This window comes from Pleuronectes platessa, chromosome 4, assembly GCF_947347685.1.
Source record: "Pleuronectes platessa chromosome 4, fPlePla1.1, whole genome shotgun sequence".
NCBI classification, from domain to species: Eukaryota; Metazoa; Chordata; class Actinopteri; order Pleuronectiformes; family Pleuronectidae; genus Pleuronectes; species Pleuronectes platessa.
The window spans coordinates 16,775,518-16,794,632 of NC_070629.1; the positions used below are offsets into that span (position 1 = coordinate 16,775,518).

At 44.1% G+C, this 19,115-nt stretch overlaps 1 protein-coding gene across 1 annotated transcript in view; it reads right to left on the minus strand.

Annotated features, from left to right (window-relative positions):
• The window catches only part of kiaa0825 (KIAA0825 ortholog), a 117,322-nt gene that overhangs the window by 95,083 nt on the left and 3,124 nt on the right, over window positions 1-19,115 (minus strand). The window contains exons 2-6 of the mRNA XM_053421378.1: window positions 18,301-18,452; window positions 10,097-10,265; window positions 9,444-9,638; window positions 9,053-9,238; window positions 8,520-8,847 (exon numbers count right to left, since the gene is read on the minus strand). Coding sequence (XP_053277353.1) covers window positions 8,520-8,847; window positions 9,053-9,238; window positions 9,444-9,638; window positions 10,097-10,265; window positions 18,301-18,431 — 1,009 coding nt within the window. The 5' untranslated portion in view covers window positions 18,432-18,452. The remainder of the gene's footprint in view (window positions 1-8,519; window positions 8,848-9,052; window positions 9,239-9,443; window positions 9,639-10,096; window positions 10,266-18,300; window positions 18,453-19,115) is intronic.

The window sequence follows — 19,115 nt, forward strand, 5'->3', positions numbered from 1 at the left end:
TGTGCATGTTATGCTGGTCATTATAAATAACTTGATTTGTAGAAGACACTTTCACACACATTTGCACATGTCAGTCTTGCAAGATAATTGCCACACTGCAACCAGACTCTGTGGTCACCATGGAATATATTCTGACCTTAAGTTTGTTTGTGTTTGCAAGTCTATGTGCATGCATGTATTTATTTGTATATGTTAAGTATGTGTGTGTGTGTGTGTAAGCATGTATGTAATCACATGCGAATAGTTGTGTAATTATTTGTGTGTGTGGTAAAATGTTTGTGCATGCATTTGTGCGTATGTATAATTAAGCTGCATGGGTCCGCAGCTCGGGCACCTCCTCTGTAATGGGGTCCAGTGGGAGTCTGTGTCCTCGATCACCTCATGCTGCATGTTTACATGCGTGACCTGGCTGACACCCACATGCCAGCCTCTCTCGCTCCAGCTTGCACATTGACCCACGCACCCGCCACCGATCACGTCTATTTCTGAAGTCGCTGGCAAATCAGCAGAGCTTTCCGTGCCTAAACACAGGGGCAAAGTAAAGCTGTCAACAACTCAAGAGTAGACAGCCTAAACCGGATAAGACAGGGACACATTCTAGGGGGAGCTGCGGGATTCTCTAAAAAGCTATCACGGTAAAAAGCAACCCTCCCCACCTTCTGTGGGGCATTCTTGTGAGCACAGCCACCATTAACCAGCACTTCATCTGGAGCATCAGCCTTTTTGCAGGGCATCATCTCTGTGTGTCTTCTCCCTCCCCATTCATCCTATTCATTCCCTCAACCTGTGACCCTGTGACTGGTTCACTGGCACATTAAGTCACACTCTAAGTAGTCGCACATGACCTTGATGTTTAGCAATGCCTCAGTCTCTCATCAAGCTCTGCCGCCCGGGCTATATATGTATTTATGGTCACCTCCCAAGCCAAATGGCCTTATAGCCATAGCAGTGTAGTACACAGCCATCTAAACCTCATTATACCTTTGTCACAACAGTGAGGCCAAATGGAGGCTCTCATAGCCAGTTGATGGAGAGGGTGTGCTTAAAAGCACCCAGGTGTGTCATATAGCATAGAGCAGAGCACGTCTCAGAGAGCAGCATGAGGGGGGGCACTAGCAGGCAGGAGAGTTCAAACAAAGGTCAGTGTACTGAGAATCAATAAAGGAGGCCTGGTGCCGAAAGCTGGGCAAAACAATTATATGTGAAATTATATAAGAGCCTCTCCATATGACATTACAGTGGGCGGATGTTCTTATAAACAAAAAGAAAATCAATGGTTAGACACATCGCTGTGATAACCATAAAGCCGTATGAATCTTATCAGTCGCCCTCGAAGCAAACAAGCATGTCACGCAATGTGTCACCCAATAAAACGTGTGAAATAGAAAACAGTGTATGTGTGTGGGTGGGTGGGCTTTATGTTTCATATGGAGTAGAACCGTGAAAAAAGAATCTCTGAAAATACCAAACTCTGCGGGTCTACAGTGGGCAGTTTCACTTTGTAGCTTTTAACAATGACAACAATGTAACACAAAGGGGGGGGGACAAACAAAGCAGGTATTTTTGGCAAGCCATCAGTTTTTCTCCTTGTCTGTCTCTCCTGTGGGTTCCACCATCAGCTCCACAGCACACACACACACACACACACACACTGCTCTTGACTGGCAGGGAACAGAGAGATAGGCGAGAGAGGAGGAGATCTATGGGAAAGGGAAAGGGGTGGTGGTTAGGGATGAAAACATGAGGAAGAGAGGGAGGGGAGGAGAGGGAGGGGCGGGATAAGGGAATTCCCTTAGCAGTTGTTTATTGATTCCGGTGTTTACGGGCGAATAGTTTAGTGCCGTTTACAAAACAGAACAGATGCAGCCAGTGAGCAAAAAGGTAAACAATTGCTGTGTGGCGGGCTGCCAAATCCCCAGTCTGATGTATTAAACTCGTGGTGAAGAGCATTTCCCCTTTGGCTGCACTTATTGCCACTTCATTTCCTCCCCGCTCACACTCTCCCTTTCTTGTTCTCTCTCTCTTCTGCGTTGTTCCCTCGTTTATCTGTAGAAGAAGAGGAAGAAGAAAAAAAAGTAGAGAGCGTATGAGGCGCTTTTTGCCGTCTGGCCGTTTTCTGTCCTTCTCTGACCCAGGAGGCCCAGTTCTTCCTAACAGAGCCATTAGTAGTGGGAATTGCATGTGTCTGACATGGCCGAAAACCAATTATTAGACACTTTCTACCAAATGATGCCCAAGTCTTTTGGGAATGGGCAATCATGCAATAATTTAGCCACTGATTTAATTTCTCTCCGGCACAGCATCTCTCCCCCTCTCATCCTCTCTCCCCCGTTTTCCTCTCTGTCTCTCATTCTGTCTCTCTGTAGTGTAAATCCGACCATCAGTGGGGTGCTCTGCCTCTCTCTACCCGTCTGGCCTCTCTTATCATTTGCTCACAATATGGGAAGTTTACTGTGTTCTTGCAGACATGTTTGTTGTACAACGACCTCTTGGTGATGTAGGCATTTGATTACATCAGATCCAACGAGTAAAGGAACAAAGGAATTCAGAAAGAAAGGAATTTTAGAAGACACTTTTCATATATTGCAGGAAATACATGAAACTGAAATTGACAAAAAAATAAAGTTTTTAAGTGCAAAGTTGCTTTGTTTTATGTCTGTCCTGGCAGCAAATTTGTTTAGATGTTGTTGTTGACTAAGAAGTGTTTGATTCAGTCTCAAAGAGATTTATATAGACAATAATCTAACCAGCAGGAATTACAGCCATGTTTATTCAGATACAGTTTTTACAAGAATCCTAAGATTCCATTTAATTACATAAAATACTGATGTCATACCAGATGTTGTAACTAATGTGAGGCAAGTATATCCCAATCCACAAAAACATTCCAATTAATTCATCCAAAGATTATTACCTCTACCAAGGAGGTAATGCTTCCATCCAGAGACCAGGGAAGAACCCATTAAATGTGGCTGTGGATCCGGTTAAAGGGGGAGATCCAGGTAAATATCAGAAATATTAATGGTGTTGAGATTTTTCATTGCTGGCCCATGTATTCATTAATTTGTTCAACTCTCTGAAACAGTAGGCAATTTATTTAATGTGTGTAACATTGTCAGACAAACAATGGACAGTTGGGAAAAAAACTGTATGAGATTCTCTTTTTTATGCCAAAGATTCTACCGGCCATGCAACGGCTCCAGTTTCGATATTCAGGTATTGGCTAATATCAGCTGATGTGGCCTGAATCTTCAAACTTGAGATTATGAATAGAAGAGGATCAGGTACTGACCCTTGTGGGACTCTACAAGGCAAAGTGACTTAAATGAAATAGCCAAATGAAAACAATTTAAACAGTTCCTGTATCAGTAGTAACAGGCCTAAATGTGATATATTGTCAAACAGTTCTTGAGCTTAAATGTTCACACAAAGAAGTTCTGCATCGATAGAGCCCGAAACATGACTCAGCATAACTCACCTAGAAGTTTCACCTGCAGTGGACACTATGTGCTGTCAGAGATCAACATTGGTACACATGTTAAACACTAAAGCCAGGCCCCTAAAGTATCAAAATGGGCTGCTCAATACAACTTTGTGTAAGTGTAAATATATGAGTACTTGTGCAGCACTTCATTCTTATTACAGGGCTTAAGGCAGTGAGTGTTATGCTTTGGCTGTTGAGCACTTCTGTGTGTTTCTTTTTGTGGATGTGTTTTGCCGCCTTGTGTGCTCATCTCATAGGGTGTCAAGCAGGGTCGTGTGGTCGTGTGGATGCCTTGGGGTGCTTCAGTGCATGTTTGTGTAAGTATGTGGGTAGAAGGATGCTATGAGCCACTGTGGACCGCCTGCCAGGCCCTGTGACAGCTGGGGTCCTCTTCGTCAGTTGCGGCCCACTGCTCGCTAAGACAGCCTTATTATGGGAGGCCTCCTGCTGTGATTTCCCAACACACACTCTGACACGTGCACGCACACATACACACACACACACACACACACACACAAACACACACACACACACACACACACACACACACACACACACACACACACACACACACACACACACACACACACACACACACACATACACATACACACACACACACAAACCACCCGAGCCCCAGTCTCTTGTGGCACTATCCCTGGGTGCTGTCCAACCGGTCCACAGCAGGGGCCACCTGCCCTTCAAAGAAGGGGAAAGTAGCATTATTTGATATCTCAATTAAGTCGCCTTCCCAAGGAGGAGGTGTAGCTGTGATTGTGGTGTTTTTGTGGTGACAGAGAATCAGGACAAGCCTTCTCCTGCTTTATAATTGTTTCTCTATTCTCCTCTGTGTCTGTCTTTGTTTTTGGCTCTCATGGTGGTGAAAATTGCAGTGACAGTGTGATAGGGGTTCAAATGTCCTTCCTCCGCATACTTGAACCAAGCAGCCTGGCTGAAGAACACGGAGGAATGTATTGTCTTGATGGGAGCATTTCATTAAAAACCCACTTGTTTAGTGTCCTTGTTCGCATTATTGTTTTCAAGCCCTAGGCGAATCACACTTACTCTTCATCAGGGCTGGCTGCTCTCAATAACCCAGACCTTTTTGTATGCGCTTTCTCAAAAGAAGGTGCCAGGAAAATGTTCATATCCTTGAGCTTTTCAAGAGTGATACACAAAAGCTATTGTGACCACTCGGAGGAAATGGGGGAGAAAATAAATGGCACGCATAATACACATTCTCAAGGGCCATGAAACATATTCTTTTCTTGGAGCCATGATTTAGAGAAAATGAACACTGAAACATACACACACACGTGAACACAGCCAGAGAGCAAAGATCCAGTTCTTTTCATTAAGATTAGTAAACAACCACTTGCTCTGTGTGGTAACTTTCTTAAACAAGGCCTTATCAGCATCCACAAGGACAGGAAGAGGGCGGCATCAAAAATAATCATCCATAAACTTGAAGAATCACGCCACATGTACACAGACACACACATACACACACAAACCCTCCTACCTTGCACATAATTACATGGCAGCATGCGGGTGCACGTCCCTGGCTGACAGTGTGTATAAACTCAGGCAGAGATATGATCTAGTGAGGAGCTGCTCTTATTAAATATTAACAAACGCCATTCCCAAGTAGCCTCAATCCCCACAAGCACCTCCAATGCCAGTCAGAGCCTCAGCCTAGCTATCTCGCATCACCATAGAACCTCTCTCCCCGCTGAATAGGCTGCTGTGCTTTCTCTAAGAAAGAGTTCAAAGAGCCAGAAAGGGCGAGGAGGGGGGCGGGGGGAGGGGGGGGGGGGGGCGGTGGGGGTGAATGTGCTTGCTATACATGTTCTATCTCAATCCTATTTTTTATCTATAGGGAGCTGCCGACGTCGTCATATGGGGAAATTAGTGGAAGTGGAATTCAAATCATTGCTATCAGAATGGGGCTGCAAAGTGTTTGAACAGAAACTCACAACCTCGACTTCACCCCTGTGGTCGATTGTTGGGGAATAAATTGTGTGTGTGTAAGCAGGGAAGTTGGAATGGAATCTTTTGATGTCCCACAAAAACACGGATCTCCCCCGCATGCATATGCAAATGACAGATGCCATATGGAAATTTAATAGCTCATTTTTAAAAGGGAGGTATTAAATGACTCTTGATCACACAATTTTCTTTGTAAGCTGGCAATTAGTGCACACACCAGCATCAACTCACAGACAAATGGGCAGACATATGCACATGACACATGCTCAAAACACACGCACACCCAAACACAGAGCCACTCAGGAAATAAAAGGTAACATACTTAAAATGTGCTATAGCACATGGTTTTGGAAATAGTGGTTTGTCTGCTCTGTTCTCATCTCTTGTGACCAGATTCTGGTCACTAATATTTGTGTCCACAGGAGCAATAACTGGCTAAAATGTGTAATTCGATAACTAATATGTAAGTATAAGTAATAACATAAATGATTTATAATATAATAAACTAATATTACTTATAAACTAATATAACTTATTTCAATTTACATTAGTCTTGAAGTTAGAGAGCTGGATGATGTTGAAAAGTATGGATGGCCTTCAACATGTTTTTTAGTGTAAGGGTGCTGAACAAATTTAAATTTCATTATTTTAATTTTATTTTGGCAAAATCCATCACACTCTCTCTCACACACACACATGCACACACAAATGCACACAGAAACACACACACGCTAACATGCAGCCTTGGCCCAACCACTCCCCTGCAGACTCAGTGAGGTGTGTCAGTGGGGTTTAAAGCCTGTATTGTTCCTGACCAGCCAACCTGTCGAGCACACTCCCCAGTCTCACTGCTCACCCCATTACACTTGGAAAACTACAGGAAAATGGGAAAAAGACAAGAAAAGAAACGGAGAGAGGAAGTGAACGCGGGAGGGATGGAGGAAAAAAAGGGGGGGGGGGCGGTGGGGGTCGGCGAGTGGGGGCTGAGACCCTTCACATCTGTCTAGGTACAATGTCAGAGCCTACCTTTGAGTCGGTGGGGTTAAAAGAGGAGGCAGATCTCGCCATGAACGCTGTTAAATGGTTCAGTGGTTTGACAGTGGCTGATGCTACAGACAGTGCTGCTCCCCTGGGAGCCTGCACAGTCTCCCCGGCATGGCTCTTATCAAAATATACCTACCGCCTGCCTCTTGTGCAGAAATAAACAATAACACAGCGGGGAAGGAGCAAAGGAGATCTAAAGAGTCATTGGATTCTCACAATCACTTTTTTTTTTAAACCACTGTTATAATTGTCTTGACAATTATGGGCGTAACATATAGTATAGACAGTAAAGTGTGAAAGCAGATTATGCATTAATGTTCAAGCTTTGGCTTTTTAGGAGCCACGGGCGTTTGGGTGGTGGATATTCTTGAGCTGTTTTGGGGGGGGGACTTAAAACACGAACAACACAAAAATGTAATCCCAGTTGTAGCCCTCAAAGCTGTGTTGCAGCTGATAGTCAAACACACACACATACACAAACACACAAACACACACACACACACACACACACACACACACACACACACACACACACACACACACACACACACACACACACACACACGTAAAACCAGCACAGGCAAAACTGCTCCATTTTACGATCATTACACAGCACGGGTCCCCCGCTCCCTTTGGAGCCGTGTTCTGCCTCCGGTGCTACATTTGACGGTTTGTTGAGCGGCACGTAGGTGTGTAGCCTCCGCCACGTTACGTGATCAAACAGCCCAACTGACGCATGGCCAATTATCCTGGCTGCCTCCTCTCATCTCACGTTTAAGGAGAGGCAAAGTAAAAACCAGAGAGGGAGATGGAAAGAGAGAAATGGAGGGAGGGAGCGAGTGGAGGAAAAAAGAACCAAGGCTGGTGGTGTGTTTATCGAAGAATGGCAGATGTAAAAGCACTCCTCTCCCCGATCCGCAGGGAAACTGACATGTGCACCATTTCTAAAAAAGTAAACAATGGCTCAGACACTTTTTTTCCCGCTGTGAATCTTTACCCTCAGCAAGCCGTAAATAGGCCAATATGAAACAAACAAAGAATATGGGAGAAATTAAGTATCAAAAGTGACACAGCGTGTGAAGGTATGCGCCCCTCTCGGGTCTCAGTCTATAACATCGAAGCATGTTCAGTCACAGTGACACATTCTGCATTAGCGGGCAAATATTAAAAAGTACTTCTTTATGATGTTCTTTTTTTTCCTCTCAAATATTCATCCCACTGTGTAACAAGGTCAGGAGAAAGTTGAACCTTGCTTTAAGCCGTGTGCCAACTCTTTTCTCAGCCCCCTGCTGTTCTCTCTACACGGCTTTATCACTGCTCAAAAGTAAGAGGAAGGATGCGATTAATCAGTTTCCCTTCTGCACCTTAAGGTCATGGGGTTGTGTGAAGGTGCTGCTGCTGCTCTGCCCTTCTTATGCTTTGTTTTAATCAACTTTATTTTGTAAAGAGGATAAAGAAAAGTATGGTTGTCAACACTAAAATCATTGGCCAGGATGGGACAGTTCATGTAGCCATAGGGCTCAAGGTAAAGAAGTGAATTAACTCACTGTCACCACACCGGGAACATAGCTTGGACCTCTCTTGGGATCGGGGTCACCTCAGTCAAGAACAAAGTATGTGGTAAATAGTGTTAGAAGTACTTTTAAAAGAAACCTTGGCCCGGTAAATGCTGCTCTTCTCTTTTTGTTGGTAAAGAGGAAAGTGAGGCAGACAGGAAAGAGGGCAGTAAAAAGAAAGCAATTACAATGGGAACAGCAGTTACTGACAATCACTTACAGAGGCCTTGGCTCGGGATCAGATCAGTGCACATTGCAGCTGCAAAGTAGCAGAAAAGTATAAATGGAGTGGAGAGGGAGAAATTCGTGACATTATTGAGGAGCAAAAAGAAACAGAAGGACAGAAAACAGCAGCGAAGCCCATCTACACGTAAACTCTGAGAATCATAAGGAGAGTAAAAAAAAAAATTACTATCAGATAAAAATATCCAAAAAGAGCCTCTTACCCACAGTTGCACGAGACCTGGCTGAATATTTTTTTATCTTGCCGCTGATCGTGGTGTTGTCCCTCAGGGCCATCTCACACTCTCTCTCCACCAGCGAGGCCAGTTCTCGGGCCACGGGGCCGAAGTAAGCTGCGTTAAGGAAGCCGAGGACGGTGTGCGGCTCTGTCAGTCTGGAAAGGACTTGGAGCTCCTCTGTGAGCGCTTGAGTCAGAGCTGGGATTGCAGAGTGGAAACCCAGAGCCAGTCTGTCAAAGCCGTGAGTCTCTCCGCCTGGGCTGGAGCTCAGGGTCGAGTGCAGGATAACCTGCACAGATTTGCTTCTCAGGCCCTGGAGGAATAAAATCAAAATAATACTGTCATTGTCAAATCACTGGTAGACCACTGTAACATACTGGTGCTGCAAATTGACAGTGTTCACCTGCAATTTAAGTTCATGACTCACCTATGGTGGAAATTTGTGTTCAAACATTTATAAATACATAAAACATTAAAAAAAAAAATTCCCTTTAACACATTTTCTTATCTTCCGTTACCTGGTAATATGTGAGCACTTCAGATTCAGGATAAAGACATAACAGCTGTTGCAGACACTGGACTCGTTCAGGGATGGAGAGAATAGACACTTGTGTGGGTCCAGGATGTTCTGGACTGTGGGAAGACAGCCGGTCCAGCAGGTGGCAGCGTAAGTGGAGACGCACATCATCCCATACCTCCTGGAACTTAAAGAAATAATAAAATGAAGGGTAAGTCCGAAAATAAATTAAAGAAACGACAACAATCCATTTAGGAGTTATGTGAGTTCTTATCTTATGTGGTAGCTTAGTATATTTTCATTTAGAATAGATTCAGCTGCTGAATTACCCATTCAATAAATTAACCCAATACCAAATTAAATATAGGGAGGTATCAAAATTGGAGTATTACCTCTAATGAAGCTTCATCTCTGACTGTGTGTACCAACGGGATAGAGTAGGCGGCCGGGTGAGGATGATGAGAGGAGTATGACGAGGAAGAGGAAGGGGTACAGGGGAAGCAGACGCCACACTGGGAAGAGAGATGCAGCAGGAGCTGAAGTGTCACCTCCTCTCTCCCCTCTTCTTCAGATCGCAGGTACTGTTGCTGAATGGGAGAGAAAGAGAAAGAGTGAAGATGTTTATTTCACTGAGGGAAGAAGAAAGAGTTCCTTATGGTGAGTATTTTCATCACAAATCACAACAATGCAGAACTGACCCAACAAGTCAGAATGTGAAGGGTCCTCAAAATATATTATCCAACTATGGGGTTTTCTGTTTTGTTAATAAACAAGGCTTCAGATCAACTGATAGTTAAATGTTAATAACAGAATATTGTTGCAGTTAATTGGAAAATTGAAGACACTCAGGGTTGTCAGCACACTGATCAAATCCTAATCATCGACATCATCAACCACAATCAGGCATCAGTCTTCTAGATGCCTCATTTTAATAAAAACAACTATTTAATTTAAGTTTCATTATCTGTGAAATATCTAAAACAACAAGCTTTATTATTATCATCATCATAATCATGAGCATCATCAGTGAGTGTTATCATATTACCAAAGCTCTGAGGAAGTCCATGAACTCTTCATGTCCTGCATCGACAGGCCGGACACTGTTGTTCATTCTGAGGTTGAACCACTGGAGACACTCTGACGGGCTCGGCGGGCATTCTCCCATCCGGCAGGCTCCCATTTTGGCCTGGATCTCCTTCAGCTGCTGTTCAATGCTGAGTGGACAAGATGAAAAGTCTGAGAGTTATACAAATAAGCTAAATAACTGCTAACTTACAAAAAACAATGGTCATTGTGTGTGTTTGCTGCTTGTATTTAATCCTGACACCAACTGAAAGGAGTAAAATGCAGAAAGTGCCGGCCCATCTGATGATCTCCTATGTGCGTGTTAACCAGCACAAAGTCAACATGTTCCTGTTCATCTAAACTTATCCTTTACCCCAGTTCTGACTGCTGAAAGATTACGTGCACCTGAACATACCCAGGGGAAAAACACAGGAAACCAGTCACCACGTTCACAAACACACTGAAAACAAACACGGACCCGACACAGCACAGCACATTTTGGATTTTCCCCTCACTCTGTGTCGTGACAGATACCGGAGCATCAACAGTAATGAACACAGACGTCGATATATCAGTGTGTGAGTGCGTGCTAAGCATCTGGTGTGAAGTGGTGTTACAGGCAATGGCAGGCAGCTGAGACACACGCCTCTTGCCGTCTCGCGTCTTACTCTTCCCTTTGACACACACACACACACACACACACACACACACACACACACACACACAGACACACACACACACACACACACACACACACACACACACACACACACACAGACACACACACACACACACACACACACACACAGACACACACACACACACACACACACACACACACACACACACAGACACACACACACACACACACACACACACACACACACACACACACACAGACACACACACACACACACACACACACACACACACACACACACACACACACACACACACACAGACACGCACACAGACACGCACAAATAACACAAACACAGCTCTTTTGATTTTAACAGACACTGCATCAGCTATTCCGTTTCCCCTTTAATATGACAGATTAGAAATGACATCTTTGGGCTCGACATGTTAAGTCATTTCCATGCAAATCTATGCATATATATTTATCGATGTAAGACTCTCTGTGCGTGTGTGTGTGAGTTTGTGTGTGGCGGAGGGGGGTAACATACCTGCATAATTAAACATGTTATGGTGTTGTGAATGTTGCTTTTGTGTCCGTGTGTGACTTTGTGTCCATAGGTGTGTATTGTGCACAATGTGGATTGATGTGTTTGTGTCTGTGGTGGTGCATGCTGACAATTTATAAATTGGACAATCGACCTAAGAAAAGAAGACAATCAATGAATGACATTTTGAGCCTCACAGTACTTTTTTGACAGTTTGATATTAACTCTTGTATTATCAAATAAACATTTATAATTTCTACCCAAACAAACACACACACTCACACAAACACACTTTCAATGTCCAATACACCTGGACTGCTTCTCAACCAAGAACAATAACAACAATAATAATTCTCCTGTGTGTTTGTGTGTTTACATCTTATTTACCTATTTATTCAATATGTTTAATTTCATTCAGTTGTGTGCAATATCCTAATGTCTGTCTGTGACATATTCATATGTTTATTCTTTTACTTATTATTACCTTTTTACTACAGACAGATTTTGTGCCATCCTCAATGTAATTTTTGAGTCGGATCCAGTTCTACTGCACACTTGTGTGGTGTGAACGAAAATAAAGTGAATCTTAAACCAAATAATCAATAGATAATGCAAATATGAATTAGTTACCGATATGTATCTGTCTCACAAACGCATGTGAGTGTGTGTGTTCATGAAGCCAAAGTGCCTTTTCATTCCTCTGTCAGACGGCTCATCCCCGACTGCAGGTCTATAAACTGCCTCCTGCCTGCTCCTGGGCCATGAACGCATCCAGATGTCTTACAATGGCAACACATTAAATAACCGTTCAATCTGATACACTTTGGTTTCAGTGGGGGGAAAAACGGGGACGGATAAAATGTTATAGACTGTTTCAAACCACTATCCTCTAGATTGAACATCGCCTAATGCTGTACGGTTCTCTCCTTAAACTGTTTCTTCCTCTTTAGGTCAAATAATGCATCTCACTTTACACTCTTGACACCAGTGGGTGTGGTTTTTTGTGTGAATCACAAGTGCAGAACTTTTAAAAGCCTTTGTCATTCGTTTTTCTTTTCACTTTACCCCGTGTTTCTGTTAAAACTATTCTTGTTCATGCTATTTCAACTGTGTAAAGGAAAGATGTCACCTTAAATGCTTCATCCACGCAAAAACTAGGTTCGCTCAATGCTCACATGCACTACCACTCACACATCTTCAGCTAGGCTCAAGCAAGACCAGTGTGGTTCAGGGGTGAACACTTTAAACAACACGAAGGACTGTTCAGATGTTGGTTTGATTGTCTGACCTCTGACTTTGCTTTGTTTAGAAGAAGAGCAAATACCTTTCCAAAGAACAAAATGTAGTTTCTGTTAAATTTCTCCTAAAATAACAACTTCTCTCCCATTATATAAAGGACCACTCAGGATGAGAAGAAAAAAAGACATTTAAGAGTAAAAGCAGAAGTAAGAAATGCTCTAAATGCAAATGTTAACATTGATTTCTGTCACGTGCCAGGGCCCTGCTGCAGACTAAATGACAGGAGAGAGCACTGTATGTGTGTTTATAGTGCGTCATAAACATGGATGTTCGTTCTGGGCTCTACCCCAGGACTTCACACAGACAGCAGGTTTCGAATGGGCTTCCATCTGTAGCGCACTTTTCCCCGACTCTCTGAAGTTCATTAAAAACTGAAAATGTAGGTGCATATAAACTGTGCGGAGTAGAGGTCAGACTAGACTGCAGCTTCACAGGACTTCCACCTTGTTAGCCAATGCAGGACTGAGATGGATATTACTGCTGTTTCTGGGACTCAGTTTAGCCATATGTGGACGCGACAGAAAATGAAAGTAAAACCCATGTGAGGCCACAGACTAAAGCAGGTGGTAGAATGGCTCTAAGGCTGTTTTACTCCTTCCACTTCCAATCGTCTCACTCTTGCCTTCACTCATCAAAACAATGTACTCTAATGGCTACGGCAACAGCACTCGCTTCAGATACGTTTTCAAACTGTGTCTCCTCTCACACACACACATCCTCTTCCTCCCCACCGTGCGGGCCCCTTTCATCCTCTCTCCTCAAAACTTTCCCCCGGTTTTCCTTTTCTTCACTCTCGCCTTTCAATTACACCTCCTTGGGGCCATGCGCTGTAAGTTATAAAGTCAACGTGGATAGCCTGTGTCAAGGAGTCCAATCCAGCTCTCTACAATGTTGCGACCTTTTGCCCGGCGGAGTGAAAGCTACCTGCAGCCTAATCAACTTGGCGGGATTAGCTCCGAAGCTGATGACTTCCACCGCCAAAGAGCTCAGACGCCGGGGGAAGAGAGACAGAAAGGGGAATGAGAGGAGAGGAGGGTAAAAATGGGTGGGAAACAGGAGCAGTCATGGAAAATAAAACCATTCAACTTTCCGTGTCAAGGCGACAATGGACCGACCCGTAATGGCAAAAATGGAGGAGAGGAAATCGACAAAGGAGTCGCAGAATGAGAAAGGAGGGGAGAGTCAAACTGGAAGGAAAGGATTCTGTAGGCCCCTCTACAAACATGTCAATCATCTTACCCTAACTGACACATACACACGCACACACAGACACACACACACACACACACGTTTGCTCTTTGGCTGCTAAAGTGAAATCTAATTGTTTTTCAGAGCGGGCTAGCTAGACAGTCGACACCGCAACCGTGCTCCCCCCCAACCCTCACCACCGCTGAGAGGGAAAGGGAGCAACCGGAGGTCTTTTATTAGATATGATGGCACATTTCACAGCTCCCTGACTTACAGAAACCCAATCCCGCGATTAGTCAGCGCTTTGACGTTATCTTAAGTTCCTTGTCAGAATTAATTTAACGTGGGTGGGCTGCTGTGGGGCTGTCTGTCTGTCGCGCTCCGCTCCCCTCCGCTTGCCTGCAGGAGGCGGGGGGGTTGGAGGCAACAGGGGCAGGAAGATCCCTTTCAAATAAGCCCCAGCTCCGGTCGGTGCCAAACCAGCCGCCTGAGAACAAAATATCTCCCTCCATCAAAGGGCCCCATTCTGCGAAAGGGGAAAGGGAGTGAATGGAGCTTGAATGAACAGGCTGAAAACAGATCCCGTCCTGGCCCAGTCCATCGCCCACTTAGTGCCCTCAGCCCCCCAGCCCCCCCGGCCCGGCCAATGACACCGGAGAACCGATACAGCTGATATCCTAACTTAACACACGTGTCACGCACAGCTACACACAAAATCAGCTACATACTGCAGGGACTATACAGATCGGTATTTTTGTTCGCTGAAAGGGAACCTTGCACAATGTTTTTATGGTAGACTCACAGCTCCACCTGCGTGCACACTTATGCAAAATCCTGAAAATCAGACACTTACACACACACACACACACACACACACACACACACACACACACACACACACACACACACACACACACACACACACACACACACACACACACACACACACACACAGAGAATCAGATTTAAAAGTATTGATATCGTAAACCTGATCAAGATTGGCAGCCGACTACCGAGAGCCATTTGCCTTGTCAGTGTGAAACTGGAGGCCTGTCTGCAGTTTGCAGGCCTGTGCTGACACTTCATTAGAGGTCTTTTCCTGGTGGCCCCCCGCTCCCCACTCCCGACCCAACCCCGCACCGTGCCACTGTCCCAACTGATGAAAACTAATGGATTACAGCATTTCAATTTGGGGGAGCCAGCTCCGTTGTCAGCCTATCTTAATCTCTTTCAATTAGGGAGCAGCTCTTAGGAAAATCTCTGACATCTGAGAAGTGGGAGCAGGCCAGTCACTCTGACCCGCATACTGGCTGAAGTCCTTCACGGGTATGGGCAGCCCCATCTCTCGGTTTCCCTTTCCTCTCCTGCACTTCCGTAATTTGTCCCAGACTCTGATAAGTCAATTAGGCATCAGGTGAGCGAGCTGTGGATGTGTGTCTGGGTGCGTGTAGGTCTCCAGCCCACCCTGGTTGAAGCCAGAGGGAGGTCCTGTGAGCTTTTTGTTCGCCTGGATGTGCGCTGATAGCAAAAGCGCTGTCCTGAAGTAGTCTGGGAGGAAGTTAGCCGCAGCCTGACAGAGATACTGACCAGTGGTCCCCCACGGCGAGAGGAGGATTGCCTTATTTTTAGCCCCATTCTCCATTATCTGGACGCTTTGTTCTCATAATGGTTATCCCTCTCCCATCTGCAGGAACACAAAATAACCCTTTAATGCTTAGAAAGCAGAAAAATGGCCCGGCCTCTCGGTAATAAGCCTTGAATTACCTACCCAAGGGTTTTCGTTTCAAGATGTGGAATCTTCAATTATTATGTTCCCATTTAGAAGGAGGAAGGAAAGAAAGAGAGGGAAGGAAGGGGAGGGAGACGGAGAGATAGAGTGAGGAAAGGATGAGTCCCAGACACTAATGGTGCCAGAGTGAGGCTTTGTTCACTTGCTACATTTAGCCTGTCCTTCATCATCTGCCCTCAGCCTCAAAACGCCACCAACGATAAAAGACCCAAAAAATAGATTTCTCTTTGTCTCCCCTGTCTGCCATCACTGATAGACATCCATCTCTCAGTCTTCAGTGAAAAAGTCAAATTGAAGATTCTACATTGCACTGTCTTCCATAACATAGGATTTCAGAACTGTTCAGGTAGTTAATTGAATGAAACCATCATAAATTATTATAAATTATTCGTCTTTCACGGTATGCTATCACATATTTGACCATAGATGTTCGGATTACTGTAAACTGAGTCTTACGGCCTGATGAGTGTCTCAATCCAGAAGCTCCTTAGTGCCACCATCCCAAATCCACTCAACCATGAGCACAGAGAGAAATAAGTCAGAGCTGAGACTTCAGACATTTTCATCTTGATTCAGCAGCTCAGCTTTCACACTGCAAATTCACTTGCTACTTCTAAGGATCTCCCACAAACAACAAACAAGCCTGAAAATGCATTGAAAAAGTAACAACTGTTTTATTTAACTGAAAGTCCTCAATGATGGTTTAAATCCAACCGATCGTAATTACACACGAGGAAGTATCCAGTTTAGGCTGAATCAGACAAGACACTTATCCTGGAATAAAGTTGTTGGTCCAACTCCAGTAACTACTGTACATGCAGGTGGTCAGATTTATCCCTGTGAATAACCATATGTTTGCAAGACTTATATATTTTGGATGTTGCAGTATGTGGAATCGAGAGGATTTATTCAGTTTTTGTGCACGGTGCACAGTGAAATGACAGCTCATTGTCAGCTCACATTGTTTCCTCACACTGTGCGAATGTGTCTGCAATCTACAAACAGGCTGTTCAGCTAAGGAAACATTTACTTTAGTTTCAGAGTCACTTGTAATAACACTTTGGATTTAATTACTTCATTTCAGATTCAAGAGCACACAGTCACAGAAATAAACTTAACTCGTATTATTCCTCACTGCTGCCATTATACACTGAATGGCTTGTGTCTATACATATATCTAGAAAAAAATACCCTGCTAGACCTGTCCCTGTGTATGGGGCCACAAAGGTTGCAGATAACTTGCTTACTAGGTGTCCTTCACCATTTGACTCCAGAGTAATAACCTTTCAATCAAGATCCAATCCAGTTATTATAAATGAAAACTTTGATTCATTTTCAATATACTGATGTTTTTAATAGCAGGCATTTTCAGAGGATTCTTTTTTTAAGCTCACAAAAGGTGACACATCAACAAAGTATGATTACATTTTCCATTCACTCTTCTAATTTGTGATTGTCGAACTGAACATTCTTCATTCAGGAGACTGACATGGTTGAACTGTGTGGAGTAACAATAAAGACAGAGAGGCCGAGAGAAAGTAATTCAGTCCAACACACACAATCTATGATGTGGTGGATGGAGTCTGTCTGATTTTAATCATAAAATCATATTTCTACCTTGTGGACACTTCCCGCTTGCCACTGTTGTAAACAGTATTACTGCTTTTTTTTTTAAGTCTGTCAGTCGTGCAGGTAGCTCCTCTCTTTAAAATCACACCTGCTGCTGCCTGCACACCTCTCTCAGTGGTTGTCTGCATAAAACAACTGAGATTGTTTTTCACCAGTATCAGAGTGAGCCTTTTTCCCCCTTAAACTTTGTACAGTTCCAAAAAAAAACAATTTCCATTGTTGTGAAATCGACTGAGATGTACTACAACCCATCAAATAAAAAGCGAGAGTTTAATTATGTTTTGCCTAACTTACTGTTTAGCATTCATCATTGTGCCTGTTTTGTCATTCTGAGCCTCACATTATATTGCTCTGTGCTTCCTGCCGTTCACCTGACAATCGTAGAAACAAATCGATGTCTTCTCCTGAATTAAAACAATCCTAAACCCCTAACCCTTAAACTAACTGTTACATGTCTTATGTAAAATCATGTGGGGATCCATCCATCCATTCATCCACTGTCTTCTGCTTATCCAAGATCGAGTCACAGCAGCCGGCTATGTAAGGTGTCCCATCCGTTTTTGAAGCTCGTCCTGGTAGATCCAGAGGTGCTCCCAGGCTAGATGGGATATTCAGTCCCTCCATGAGTTCTGGGACTTCCCCTGGGCTCCTCCCACTTGAGCGTTCCCAGTAAAACCTCCAATAGAAGCTGCCCAGGAGGAATCCTGATTAGATGCCCGAACCATCTCAACTGTGCGCTTTTGATTTGAGGGAACAGCGGTTCTACTCCAAGCTCCCTCTGGATGTCCGAGCTCCTCACTGTATCTCTGAGTCCAACCATCCATTGAAGAAAACCAATGTTGGTTGCTTGTATTCGCCATCTAGTGACTATAGTTGATGGTCGGACTTGGTCAATCGAAAGCTCTGCCTAGCGGCTCAGCTCCTTCTTCCAAACAATGGTCTGGTACAACGTCCACATTACTGTTGACGACGCACCATCATGTGGGGATATGAAATTCATAGAAAGAAGAAGTGCCAGAACTTTTTCAATGTAATAAATATAAAACTGATGGGAGAATGGCATAATAAGTCAATGCTTGTACTGCTCTGACTGACCTGTTGGCATTGAGATTGAGTTTGTCCTCTGTGTCTTTTAGGAATTGATCAAAGTCCAGGTCACTGGAAACCCCTGGAACCAGAAGCTCCACACAGGTGTGGTCGTCAGGAAAGTCAGCGGTCCACTCCATAGTGCTGTGCAGGGACAGGGACTAGAGAGAGACAAAGAGATATAAAGGGTTCAGAACAATAAAAACATCTTACATGGCGCGTACCCATTCATGAAACAAAATGTAAAAGACAGCACTGGTGTCAGGATTCAATAAAAGCTGTAGTCAGCTGCATGATCTGGCCTGTTGTGTAATCATAGCTGGCTGTCAAGAAACTATCCACACAAACATTTACACTCCCACAGTCTTGTGGTCTATAATAATTTGAAATTTTCTCAATCAGGCGTCTTGTTAGGAGGCACAAATCAATTGCACCCGAAAGGCCCGAAACAACGGGAAGCTTATCATCAGCAAAAACAGTTTCTTCCAGTTCCCCTCCTCTTCTCCTCGGAAAATCATTTGCTGAAGGAGCAGATCCCTGATCAAAATTCATTGCTTCGGCCTCTAACCATTTCCACCTACTGACACTGTAGTGAGTTAACACCGGGGGAAAAAATAGACCAAATAAATAAACAATGAGGTGAGATGCTCTTCAGTCAAGGCTTTAAATAAACAGCTCATCTCCCTACGTCTCTCAGAACCGGGGGCCACCCCCCCTGTACCCTATGGTGCCTAACGCTCATGCTAACAGCCAATCCCATGCCGGTGCCGCGTTGCTGGGTCTCATATCAACACTGTCATCAACACGAGTCAAGTGGAAGGTAA